Source organism: Panthera tigris, chromosome C2 (genome assembly GCF_018350195.1).
Source record: "Panthera tigris isolate Pti1 chromosome C2, P.tigris_Pti1_mat1.1, whole genome shotgun sequence".
Classification (NCBI taxonomy): Eukaryota; Metazoa; Chordata; class Mammalia; order Carnivora; family Felidae; genus Panthera; species Panthera tigris.
The window spans coordinates 55402047-55415947 of NC_056668.1; the positions used below are offsets into that span (position 1 = coordinate 55402047).

Below are 13901 nucleotides of genomic sequence, written 5' to 3' on the forward strand. Positions count from 1 at the left end.
CACATGCAAAAAAAATGAAACTGGGCCTGACACTAGATATAAAAATTAACTCAAAATGGATTAAAGACTTAACTTTAAGTCCTGAAACCATAAAATCCTAAAAGAAAACATAGGGAAAAAGCTTCTTGAGATTAGTCTGTTTTGGATACAACACCAAAAGCAAAGGTAACAAAAGCAAACAAATAACAAGAAAACAAAAAACAAATGGGACTACATCAAACAGAAAAGCTTCTATACAGCAAAGAAAACAATCAACAAAACGAAAGGCAACATACAGAAAGGGGAAAATATTTGCAAACCATATATCTAATAAAGGGTTAATATCTAAAATATGCAAGGAACTCATACAATCCAACAGCAATAAACACATACATACATACCCACACTCTGATAATAAAATGGGCAAAAGACCTGAATATACAGTTTTACAACAAAGATATACAAATGGCCAAAGGTACTTGAAAAGGTGTTTATCATCAGGGAAATGCAAATCAAAAGCACAATATATAATCTCACACCTTGTAGGATGGCTATTATCAAAAAGTTAGAGAGGGAGGGAGCCCAACCATAAGAGACTCTTAAAAACTGAGAATAAACTGAGGGTTGATGGGGGGTGGGAGGGAAGGGAAAGTGGGTGATAGGAATTGAGGAGGGCACCTGTTGGAATGAGCACTGGGTGTTGTATGGAAACCAATTTGACAGTAGATTTCATATTAAAAAAAGAAAAGCTTAACTTTAAAAAAAAAAAAGAAGAGGGGCGCCTGGGTGGCTCAGTCAGTTGAGCGCCGACTTCGGCTCAGGTCACGATCTCGCGGTCCATGAGTTCGAGCCCCGCATCGGGCCCCTGTGCTGACAGCTCAGAGCCCGGAGCCTGTTTCAGATTCTGTGTCTCCCTCTCTCTGACCCTCCCCCATTCATGCTCTGTCTCTCTCTGTCTCAAAAATGAATAAAAACGTTAAAAAAAATTTTTTTTAATAAAAAAAAAAAAAAAAGAAGAGATACGAGTGTTGATGAGAAGGTGGAGAAAAGGGAACTCTCATGCACTGCTGGTGGGAATGTAAATTGGTACAACCATTATGGGAAACAGTATGGAGGTTTCTCAAAATATTAAAAATAGAACTATTATCTGACCCAGAAATCCCACTTTTGGACATATATCTGAAGGAAATGAAATCAGTGTCTTAAAGAGATCTTCAATATCACGTTCACTGCAGCATAGCCAAGATATAGAAATATGGAAACCTGTATGTCCATTGATAGATGAAAATATGATTATATAGATAGATAGAATATTATCCAGCCATAAACAGTTGGACATACTGCCATTTGCAACATGAAGGTCATTATGCTAAGTGAAATAAGCCCGAGAAAAACAAACAGTATATGGTATCTTTCATATATGGAAGTCTAAAAAAAGAAAGTTGAATTCATAGAAACAGAAAGTAGAATGGTAGTTGTCAGTGGCTGTAGGGTAGGGGAAATAGGGAGATGCTGGTCACACGGCACAAGCTTTCACTAATAAGATCAGTAAGTTCTGAGGATCCAAGGTATGGCATGATGCCTGTGGTTAGTACTGAAGGGTATACTTGAAATTCGTGAGGAGAGTAGATCTTAAGCAATCTAACTCCACACATACAAAAAAGACAACTGTGTGAGGTGAATGATGCATTAATTAACGTGATTATGGTAAATATTTCATAATGTATATGTATATCAAATCATCATATTGTACATTTTAAGTATCCACAATTTTTTGGTCAATTATACCCCAATAAAGCTGGAAAAAAATCCTTATCTATCTAATCTGGCAAGAAATAATAAAATTAATAATAGTAATAATTCATTAAATCAGGTTAGTCTTGACTAGTGGTATGATATATATAATTATGGGCATTTGGTTACATATGTGGTTTTAATAACTGATGTTATTGTTAATGTATCTTAATGAGGATTTAATTGCCCTTCCATCCAGAAGTCAATTAAAAGAGCTGGAATTTCAAAATTTGGAAATTACTTGATTTTTAAAAATGTATCTTAAATATTTCTACCCACCTATAAAGAGTACTATGAAGAAAACTAAAAATTTATTAATTCGAGAATTATATCATTTGAACATCCTCAAGGTATTCCGATCAAAAAATTCAGTTTACTTTGTAAACAGGAAATGGCTGCAAGCATACAGGTGATATTCAAAATTATAAAACAATACATATCTTGAGATTTTTGTTTGAATAATCAACAAGCTTATTAAATCGGTAAAATAATTAGGAATTAATGCACACAGAATTAAAGTCCTAATTTCTAGAACAAGTACCTGAGAAAACTGAAAATTTAATTTACTGCTAGTTATGTATGGGGTCCTTTATTCAGAAGATTTCTAATGCTTAAATTAATCTGGTTAATTTTTCAGGAGACTTTTAAAACTCAGGAAAAATAATGGGAACTGCCGCAATAACTTACTAAACATTTGCCAAACACCAGTAACTAAAAGAGCAGTTTCACAAAGACTGTGCCTCTTAAAAAGAAATGTTACACCCTCCTAGATGTCAGTTTCATATCTATTCATAGAATGTACAAAGACATCCAGGGAATCAATTAGCCAAGAGGAGAAGTAATAAAATTCAGTAATAAGCTACCAAAGCAAAGCTTTGATGGTTTCAATCAAAATAAGGAAGGCTAAAACAGTTATGAAATCAAAGCACCAGGAAAATCATGAGATGAAGGTGCTTATCAAGTCTCTGACTTCAGGTAGTTCTGCAACTAAACAGATGATTATATTCTATTTTTAAAGATCTCCTGAGACAGAAATTACATATCTATCCTCTGGATATTGTAAATCATGCCTCCAGCTCTGTTGAAACTGTCCTGTTCATCATTACCCCTCATTCTTAGCTAAGTTAGGTATCAGACCTTTTGTAAGCTGATCATGTGTAACTGCTGATCATTTATATTCTTGATGGAATCTCTCAGGGATGGCAAACTGGTTTCAACGAAAAGGCCAACTCCAATCAGCTGGAAGTGATACCTGTATGCTCTTATGAAGGGTCATGAAGCCAATGGCCACTTAGAAGGAAGAACTGCCATTACAGCTTAGAGAATCTGTGGGGCACATATGAGAGCTGCTACGTATCCAGTTTTCCAAGTACTCTATTTGAATTGAAGGACAGCAAAGCAAGATGTCTTCAGTGGTGGCGAAGGTGCTTACAGCCCCATTCTCTCTCAGGTCTTCTGGCTGGTGTGAAGTGGGTTGGGCAAGTCTTACTTTATGGGGACAGTCAGTGGCAGAAGTAAGTGGCAGCTACAGCCAGAATGTTTCCACTTCACTCTACTGTGAGCACAGTAGGTTCCAGGGCAAAGCTCCAGGAATCTGAGGAATTGGTCCAACTCCCTGGAAGTGTCAACTTCACTACCTTCACCTGGCAACACAGCATCATTTCCTCTCGTTCCGTATCAGTGCTTTCCCATGAGGATCTCCTCAAGCTGCAAAATAATTTCAGAACACTACCCCCCAAACTGAGAAAATACACAATGAAAAAGAAAACTGAATTCAATAACACTTCTGTGTGATTCCGTATTTTACTACACACAACTACATCTATACATGTTTGAAAAACTGTAGGGGTGCCTGTGTGGCTCAGTTGGTTAAGCATCCAAAATTGGGCTCAAGTCATGATCTCATGGTTCATGGGTTCGAGCCCTGCGTCATGCTCTGTGCTGACAGCTCAGAGCCTAGAGCCTGCTTCAGATTCTGTGTCTCCCTCTCTCTGCCCCTCCCCTGCTCATGCTCTCTCCCTCTCTCTCAAAATAAATTAATATTTAAAAAATTTATTAAAAAAAAACCTGTAGCATATGGATGTGTGAGGTATAATGCCATTTTAGACAATTATTGGTAGACAGGAATTCAAACATTCCAAATAATACTCTAAAATCCCCTAGGACTCTCTGGCTCCTAGTTTAGAAACATACCATTCTGTGCACTGAGTACTAGAAGGAAGAGGGTCAGAAGCCTTATGACAACAAGCCTTCAAAAACAAAACTGAGAAAAGTTAGGTTTCTTCTGTTTCTTCCCTCAAGAAGAAATAACTTTTACTTTCTAAGTTATGTTTTTGTTTAACTATTTTCAATGCTTTTCTTTGGATATACTCAGCTTTTTTAATCCCCTCTATGATGGGGAAATTAACATTAGACATAGGAATCTAACCTAAAGTATATTCCTGGAGTTATGTGTCATTATGGGCAATATAGCCCAGTCAGCCAGCTCACTCTCCTCAATATCTGGGTTAGTAAGTTTATCTTTCTACCAGGACTCACTTTAGTCAGACATATACAAAGCCCACTGACTTAATGTTCTCAAAAATCTAAAGATTCAAACTTACTTTTCTTGTTTCTCGTTTCCCCAACTTTGTTTAGTGGCACGTTCACAGTGGGGATGGGGGTAGACACAAGGTAGGGCCTGATCTGTCCTGGAGCCCAGGGGCACCACACACCATGCACTACAGATGGGAGGAGGCCCAGCGGGGGGCCTTGGTGGCCCCAGTAGAAGCCTGTGTACCAGGGAGGAGGCAGTAAGTACCTGGGTCCCTCAAGCCCATGCCCACAATGGGAGGGGCTAATACTGGACTGAGGTTGAGGCGAAAGGATAGGGGACACAAAGTGTCTGCTCCAGAGGGGCCAAGTGACCAAGCCCTTACCCAAGGCACAAGCCCACAGAGCAGGCTGAGGCCACTCTGGACATAGAGCTACGCCATTCTCCCTTTTCCTCTCTGGTGAGGGAAAGAAGGATTGGGGGCTGGGCCAAGCATCTACCCTGTCCTGCCCCATCCTGTCCTTAGCCAAACAGAATGGGTTTGATATCTATTGACAATGACCCCTTGATATGCAAGTGTCTCCATGATGTTGGCAATGTTCTTGCAGTCATCAATGCTGCCATGGGCCCTGCCTGTATGTCTATGTCTGTTTATGTCTAGAAGTCCATTGTTGGGCCAGCATCCTACGGTGAAGGTGTAAGCCTTTTTCAGATTAACCCGCTGCTGGAAGTAATCTGCCATTGGCAAGCTCAAGTACTGGCACCGGCCCAGAAGCGTGACTTTCAAGTCCCATCCTCCACGGGTGACAAAACTGATCTGACGTTTGGATCTAAGAGGCCTTCTTTCTCCATCCACTCACTGACCCTCTCCAACACTTGTTGCAGGCTGGGCTAACCACCCACTGTGGCTCGAATAATCCCTGAGAGCTCTCTGTACAGAAGGGAGTAAACTGTGGATGGACCATGGGCTGGACCTGGTCAATCTCCACAGTCTGACCTTTTAGCTTCAGCATGAGGAATTCGATGATTTCCTCCACATACTCTGACACTGGCCATTCAATCTACTTTTTTTTGTTAATACAACTTATGTTTTTTTTTGTTTGTTTGTTTTTTAATTTTTTTTTTTTTAACATTTAGTTATTTTGAGACAGAGAGAGACAGAGCATGAACAGGGGAGGGGCAGAGAGAGAGGGAGACACAGAATCAGAAGCAGGCTCCAGGCTCTGAGCCATCAGCCCAGAGCCTGATGTGGGGCTCGAATTCACAGACCGCGAGATAGTGACCTGAGCTGAAGTCGGACGCTCAACCAACTGAGCCACCCAGGCGCCCCAATACAACTTACGTTTAATTCTTACTGCATTGTTTTAAATTCAGTCATTAAGATGCAACCTACTCTTCTTTACTAGGCACACATAAGCAGACTGAGGTCTTGCTTCTGGTATGGCAGGGGAAATCAGACTGTAAGAATAAGAGTGTATTTAATTCCAGAAAAAGAAGGGTACTAGACTTTTTAGTATTTTATTTGCAATATAGGTGAGATCCTCTGAGATATTTTAGCATGAAAATTCATTGTAGATGCAAAAAATGTCATTATCATGATAATAATATAAGTGCAGTCAGAAAGAAAAGGAAGCATAAGTACTGTCAATGGTGATAATTTCAATTACCAGGTGAAAGCAGTGTAAATGGATTAAATCTAAGAATGTGATTTTTTTTAAACAGAAATCAATCCAATGAACTCCTGAACCATCCTGTTATTTGCTGAGAGCTGGCATGAAGTAATGATTTTAAACAGAGTACATATTCATGCCATACAAGTCAGGCAAATGTCTATATCATTTTTTATTATTTTAATTTTATCTCTCATCAAGTATGGATTTCTGTTGTTCCTGTCAAATAGTAAAATTACAAACTAACTTAGGTGACCAAGTGGAAGATGAAAAAAGTTTTAGAAGTATGAGAGCTAATAAGTGATAAAAATATGATAGAACAGAAGATTCTGGAACTCCTAATGGATCTGAGCATTGATTATTAACTGCTAATGTCATTAAAAAAAGAGAGAGACCCAGGCAACCTGATGGTAGAACACACTACTACCTATGAAGCATCTTGACAAAAACCAACCAAACCAAAAAACACCACATCTAAATTTGGCCAAGCTGCTAGATTCTACCAATTTGCAAAAAAATTAACAGAATGAAAGAAGCTGTTAAACCACACCCAGTAATGCAGCGAGCAAAATTTATATGTGAAAACTACAAAACAACCGGCCCAGTTTTTCTTACAAATAAATTTCAAGGAAAAACAAGAGAGAAAAAGAAATATGAGGATGGTTAAGAGGCACTATGAGTTATATTATGACAGCAGATACTTAGAAATGTAACAACAGACTGGATATTTTATGCTATTAAGAAAGTATTGATAATTTTAAGTGTTTTTGTATTGTTATGTTTTTAAATAGAGTTCTTTCAAAAATACATGATAAATCCATTTAATATAATTATATGATGTCTGGAATCTTCTTCATAATCTAGTTGTTGAAGAGTAGGTGGGAATATAAATGAAACTTGTCTGCCCAGGAATTGACAACTGTTGAGAGTGGATGATGCATTTATAGGTTTCATTATAATATTCTCTTTAATTCTGTCCAATTTTATAATCTCCCGTATATATTAGTTTGCTAGGACTGCCACAGCAACAACAACAACAACAACAAAAACAGACTGGGTGGCTTAAACAATGGAAACTTATTTTCTCATAGTTGTAAAGGCTAGAAGTCCAACTTCAAGACGTGGGAAAGTTTGGTTTCTTGTGAGTCTTCTCTCCTTGGCTTGCAGATGGTCACCTTCTTGCTGTGTCCTCACATCATCTTTTCTCTGCACACACCCATCCCTGGAGTCCCTCTGTCCAAATTCCCTCTTCTTATAAGAACACCAGTCAGACTGGTTTAGGGTCCTCTCTAATGGCCTCTTTTTTAACTTAATCACCTCTTCAAAGGCTCTGTCTCCAAATATAGTCACATTCTGAGATACTGGGGGTTAGGGCTAAAACATATGAATTCTGAGGAAACAATTCAGTCTGTAATACCAAAATGAGAAATTTAAAAATATAACATATGATACTCAGAATATATTTTTAAATGAAATAGAATACATAAAATCTGTAACTTCAAAAACTGAATAAAAAAAGAGGTATGAATTATTTCTGGATCTATATCTCCAAACAAACTTCTCTCATAGTCTCACCTTTCAATATTTTTATAGACCTCACTAAACATGTATCCCTAGCAGAAATGTTGCATTTCATTTTTCTTGTAGTGCCTTTCTGAGATCTTACAGACTGAAGTACAGCATAAGAGAAACAATATTTGTTGTGAGCAGCTAGCTAGATCTACCTACTAAAGTGTTATGGACTGAATGTTTGCATCCCCACTAAATTCATATGCTGAAATTTAATCCCAGTGTGATAGTACTTGGCAGTGGGGTCTTTGGGAGGTGACTAGGTCATGTGAATGGATCCCTCGTGATGGGAATAGTGTCCTTACAGGAGGCCAGAGAGCTAGCTCACTCTCTTTCCACCATGTGAGAATACCAGGGGAAGTCAGCAGTCTGCAAATTGGAAGAGGGCTCTTGCCAGAATCCAACCATCCTGGGACCCTGATCTTGGGATTTCCAGCCTCCTGAACTGTGAGAAATATATTTATGCTGTTCATAAGCCACCAGTTTATAGTATTTTTGCTATAGCAACCCAAACTAAGGTGTAAGCATTATTTTCTAAAGAAACTATTCACCTAACAAATATTATCTCTCATTTTCAGAATTATACACAAACCAAGAAATTGATATGAGCTAGGTGATAGCCTAATTAGGAAGAATTTTAATTGATTAATTGCCTTTATCCAGTATCTCATTTCTACCTCAGGGGAGGTCATAGGTAGAAGGCCGAGAGTTTGATTTTCCTCTCCTTCCTATGCAACAGGATTTAAAGGAAATCATAGAGAACATACTGGCCAAACTTATCTGGAAAAACAGCGTATTAATTTATACCTCACTCTGAATATCCTTCTGTTTTCTACAGCTTTAAGCATAACCCACCAAATAAGGTACTCATTCCTACATTTAGTAGAACTTCAGACATGGCTCTGAGAAAAAAAAGACACGTGGACAAAGTTACGTCTGTGCTGACATGTAGTTCCTGCACTCTTCAGAGCAGTGCCTCTCCAACTCTAACGTGCCTACAAATCATGGCCATGACTGCTAACACATAAAGAAGTCAACATTAGATTCCAAAAAAGGTAGTGATAACCTGAAAGGATGGGCTTAATAAGGTGACAGCATGTAATAGGACTAAATGTATGATTCTACTCTGAGGTCCAAAACCACTGGGGAAAAAATATAAGAGATGTATGTATGGCTTAATAAGAATACATATTAAAAATTTTATTGGGAATTCTAATTGGCAATAAAGACACTGAGGGTCAATAATGTGCTGAGAGTTAACGTATTAGGTTCATCAACAGAATTATGACTTAAAAGAAAGGGATGATGATCTCATTTTATTCAAGGCTGGGTTTCATCTGAAATTTTTGTGTCTAGGTGGCAAGCACACTTTATAGAGTATAACATGAAAATGGTGAATATATTTAACACCATATCAAGTCAAGAACAGCAACAGAACTTGGAAATGTTAGGATAAAACAAGACTGAAGAGAGACAGAAAGCTTGTCTTCAAAGGGCTGTCATTTAGAAAGGTTTTAGGCCTATCCTTCATGGCCCCAAGAGGGAAAAATGATGTTGGCCTGGCTAACTCCTTCTCATCCTTGGGGAAATACCACTTCCTCCGGGCCTTCTCTGGCTCTCGAGCAATGGTGTCTGCAGCACCTATTCTTCTCTGTTGGGCACCAATCCTTCTTCTAAGTGTCAAATCATGGTAGCCTTGCTAGACTGCAAATTCCCAGAAAGGCTGGAACACGTCTGGCTTGTCAGTCCTAGAACACTCCATGTCTACCACAGATGAGTGAATGAAACAACACGTGAGAAAGAGAGTTGGCTCTGATATTAAAATGTATTTTCTAATACAGCTGTGCAGAGATTCACGGGCTGCCTCAAGAAGTAGTCATTTTTCTTTCAGAGGAAACCCCCACTCAGGCTTAAAATGGCAGTCCACTTGCCTGGGGCAGGGCTGGGTGGGGTAGAAGGGATTAAAGCATCAGGGAGGTGACTGGCTTATATGATTTTTAGCCTCCTTGCCAACCTGAGGCCTCATGGTCTGAGTTCTTCTAGGAAAGATGATGCTTATTATGTGACAGGTTTCACTTAGCACATCAGCTCTATTCTGATCCATTCTGGCAAAGTTTTGTAATAAATTTTGACGTAATTGCTTCTGTTCAAACCCAAATTTCATTTGCTGTTTCTCTCTAACTTTTCCTTCTTTTTATTTCCCTACTCCAAACAGCTGATGGTTAACGTTTCCATTTCACTATAAGGATGCACAATGCTTCAGAAAACACAGTAGCGGACAATGAGGTGAGGTCAGACTCAGAAAAATATCTCCGAGGTTCTCAGCACCATCTGTGCCAAACATAAATGCAGATTTGATAAATGACACAAAGTCATTTCCCTTTCTGCTGATTTGATTTTTACAAAGCCCCAATTTTCTATAGAAACAGACCAGATTTATAGCAAACACAAAGACTGTATCTTTTATTTATAGGGCAAAAATCTACCCAAGTACTTTTCATCAAATTTGTGTGCCCTCTAATACTGGCTTTTAGAGTATTAGTCAAGCATTAGATGACTTTGGTTATTCCTGTGGGAATGAATACACAAGGTCGATCTCCTCAGCACAGTTCCTGAGACTACCAATTCTGACCTTGATTACTTGATTCAGTTCAATAAGGAAGTTTGGGGATGAGATTGTCAGATAAGTGAATAAACACACATGCTCACTATCCTTTCTCCACTCCCTGACTTCCTTCTAGAGGAACATCTTTTGTAAAAGTGCCCCCAGCCCTAAATCAATTTGTAGACAGCCATGGAATCGGGAAAACAACCTGGTATTCACTAATAATAATTAAAATAGAAACAACTTATTTTGAATCTCGGTATATCTACTGAGACATTTCTGAAAAATGAGGTTGAGATAAATATGGGGAGTTATACAAGGGGTGGGGGAAGCAGGCAAGTGACACCCAGAAGTTGAGATTACAGTTGTTAGGAGGACACCCCCACAGCAGGAAAAGGGGCTTCGAGAGAGCCCTCCCCGAAACAGGACTCAGTACGACAGTCCTGAGGAAGTGTGGGCTGGATGGAGATGATGCCTATCACCTTGAATTTCCATGCCTCTTTCTGAGGGCTTCGTTCCTTAGTCCAAGGATGAGCAAGGGAGATTATAGAGAGCATATGAGGAGAATTGGGGGAGTTACACACTTTTCAAATGCTTAACATTTTTTTCTATTCCAAGATAGCATTTGAGGACCAGACAGTAGATCCTGGATTTATACCTCACTCTGAATATCCTTCTGTTTTCTACAGCTTTAAGCATAACCCACCAAATAAGGTACTCATTCCTACATTTAGTAGAACTTCAGACATGGCTCTGAGAAAAAAAAGACACGTGGACAAAGTTACGTCTGTGCTGACATGTAGTTCCTGCACTCTTCAGAGCAGTGCCTCTCCAACTCTAACGTGCCTACAAATCATGGCCATGACTGCTAACACATAAATTTTCATCCAGTAGGTCTGAGATGCTGCATTTCTCACGAGCTCTCGGATGACGCTGATGCTGCACACTCAGAGAAGGTTTTAGACCATGACAAGAAAATCCAGCTTTGGCAGGAAATCTGTGCCCACACCTTTATTCACACTCCTATGTTTCTCCCCTGACTTCCTGTAGTCTTTTCTATTTCACTGCTGTGAGAAAATTTTAGGGCAAAGCGAAGTGAGTACAAAAGAAAAGAAAATATTCTAAAATCATAACCTCAAGGAGAGCAGTAAGATTTTAAGTTGTCTCAAGGGTAGAGACATAATTTGTGATATGCATGAATTATACATACTTCATGCAAATCATGGAACAAAGTAGCCTCTCTATTTTTTTCCATAAACGAAGCCCTGTGTCTGCATAACTTAAAGGAAGTTTATTTCATTAATGCACAGCATACCATCTCATTTTTCAGGTATCTCTGGAGACTGAAGTGGTCTGAATAAGCCAAATTTCCCAGACAACCAAAGTTTATCTTAAGTATCCAATTGTATTTATTTAAATGATGTTTAATCGAACTCTTTTTGAATTCACATATTCAAGACTTGTTAGCTATACAAAACAAGGTTTAACACACATGCACAATTATCTAGGGTAAACAGTGATTATGCTATGGCAGGAAATAACAGCGCTATGGGAGCTACTCAGGTCTGTAAGGAACTATGTGCCCCTGTACAGTAGAGTCTTAGAATGGCCTCTGAGGCCTACCCAAAGCAAACTTCTGCTTCCTTCCTCCACGATCAGCTCTAATACTGCTCATTGCCCTCCTCTTACAAGTTTTCGATCTGCTGCTTTATTTTTCACATAATATTCTGGGAAAGATTCTGAGACCAGCTTCCTTCTCATTTCCCATATTTTTTATTATTATATTATTATTATTATATTTTTTAAAGCTTCTTTATTTATTTTGAGAGAGAGGGAGTGCGCACACACACAAGCAGGAGAGGAGCAGAAAGAGAGGGAGAGACAATCCCAAGTAGGCCCCGTGCCCTCAGCTCAGAGCCTGATGAGGGGTTTGAACCCATGAACAGTGAGATCAAGACATGAGCCAAAACCATGAGTCAGACGCTTAACCGACTGAGCCACCCAGGAGCCCTATTTTATTATTATTATTTTAATAAATAAAAAGAGCTCTTTTACAGGCCTTTGGGCTACTGGTTGTCTAGGTCACTGCAATCATTCCAAATTAAATAAATTACACAAGTTGATTCCCCACTATCTCTTATTATGACTACTGAATACTCACTGATCCCGGTGTCCTTACAGTACTGCACCAAGTACTGCCCCATGACTCTCAGCAGATGATTATACTCTTGGACATTGAGAAATTCCTGCTTATTATGGGATGGCTCCATGATCTCCAAGGGTATATTAACAATTCCAACCACGCCTGCACCAAGTCTAAGAAGAATAAATACATTAAAAAATTCTGAAAAATTTAGCTAAGGAAAAAGAAAATGCAAATATGCCATGGTCTTTTGAAATCAAAATTTTTTCCACATAAATTTATTCACTGGGTCTGGACCATGTCAAAGTTTAACAACTTATGATATAATTGTATTTTGTTACATAAATCTGTAGTAATCGTAGGTGTGTTTGGTCTCATAGTAAAGAAAAAATCTAATGCACTGTTACTAAATTAACATGACTTTTTTTTCCAAACCTAAAGGTACAAGAGGAGGCGTTTTAGCATGAGACACCACTAACAATGCTTTGCTGAAATAAACTGACACAACCCTCTTCATGATCTGGCCAGAGTCAATTTCTCCATCCTCATTTCATGGCAGGTTGGGTTCTTCCCTGTCATTGCAGAGGTCCATGGGGTGTTCAATGAATTCTACTAAGGGAACATAAGGGCCAGATTATCCTAGAAAGTGACAGGTATCTGCCTGTTAGTCTGATGGATAAATTCAGTGTTTTTCAGATTTTTAGCAACTTATGATATATATAACCAGACTATTTCTGTTTAGTGACAGAATATTCTGCTTGGTTTCCCTGTTTTGGGAAAGAACATCCAGTTGTCTAGTTCTTCCAAGGCTCCCAACTGCCCTTAGCAAGGCACACAAATCAAGCCTTCCTAATGTAGTGCTGCTACCTTACCATATGTTTCACTACTTTCCCCTGCCACCCTGCCCTCCCTTAACTATTCATTCTCTAAGCCTAAATTTGGGCATCATTTCTTCCAGAAAGTCTGACTCAACTTTCTTCCAGAAAGTCTGACCCCAGTTTGGTTTACTACTCTTCCCAAGTGCTCTTTTTGCACCTCATGCTTGCCTGTAGCACATATTCATCCATCTATCTGTCCATCCATCCATCCATCCCTGTTCAGGATGGATGCATCCTATTCCAGAAACTGGGAATACAGTACTGAATAAGAAAAAGAAGGCCCCCTGTCTATAAAGTTTCTCTTCTATTGAGGGGTAACAGGCAGTAAGGGTGACCAGATCATTTCAGATGGTGATAAGTGGTAGGAGGAAAACAAAGCAGGTGCTATAACTTGTGCACAGTAACAAGGGGGAGGGGCCAATGGCAGCGGCTGACTTTATTAGACAGTGCAGGAAGACCTTCCTGTGGAGGGGACTTTAGTTAAGTGCCTAAGTAACACACCCAGACCAGCAGTAAGGAGATCTGAGGACAGAAGGTTCAAGAACCAAGGCTGTAAGACAGGAGTGAGCTTAGGATATGTGATACACTGGGAACTGGCTGGTGCAAGGAGAATGTAGTGAAAGGGTGGGTACAGGTGGGCCATCACAGGGCCAGGCAGAGGCCAGATCACTGGAAGACCATGGTAACCAGTTCTATTCTATATCCATTGGTGTTTTAAGCAAGAGAATAA

At 39.2% G+C, this 13901-nt stretch overlaps 1 protein-coding gene and 1 pseudogene across 4 annotated transcripts in view; both read right to left on the bottom strand.

The window, feature by feature from the left end:
* Window positions 1-13901, bottom strand: part of MORC1 (MORC family CW-type zinc finger 1) — a 164368-nt gene that overhangs the window by 84541 nt on the left and 65926 nt on the right. For all 4 annotated transcript variants that reach the window (XM_042956950.1, XM_042956947.1, XM_042956948.1 and 1 more), the window contains one exon: window positions 12312-12466. In XM_042956950.1, the coding sequence (XP_042812884.1) occupies window positions 12312-12466 (155 nt within the window). The remainder of the gene's footprint in view (window positions 1-12311; window positions 12467-13901) is intronic.
* Window positions 4803-9649, bottom strand: LOC107181216 (annotated as a pseudogene).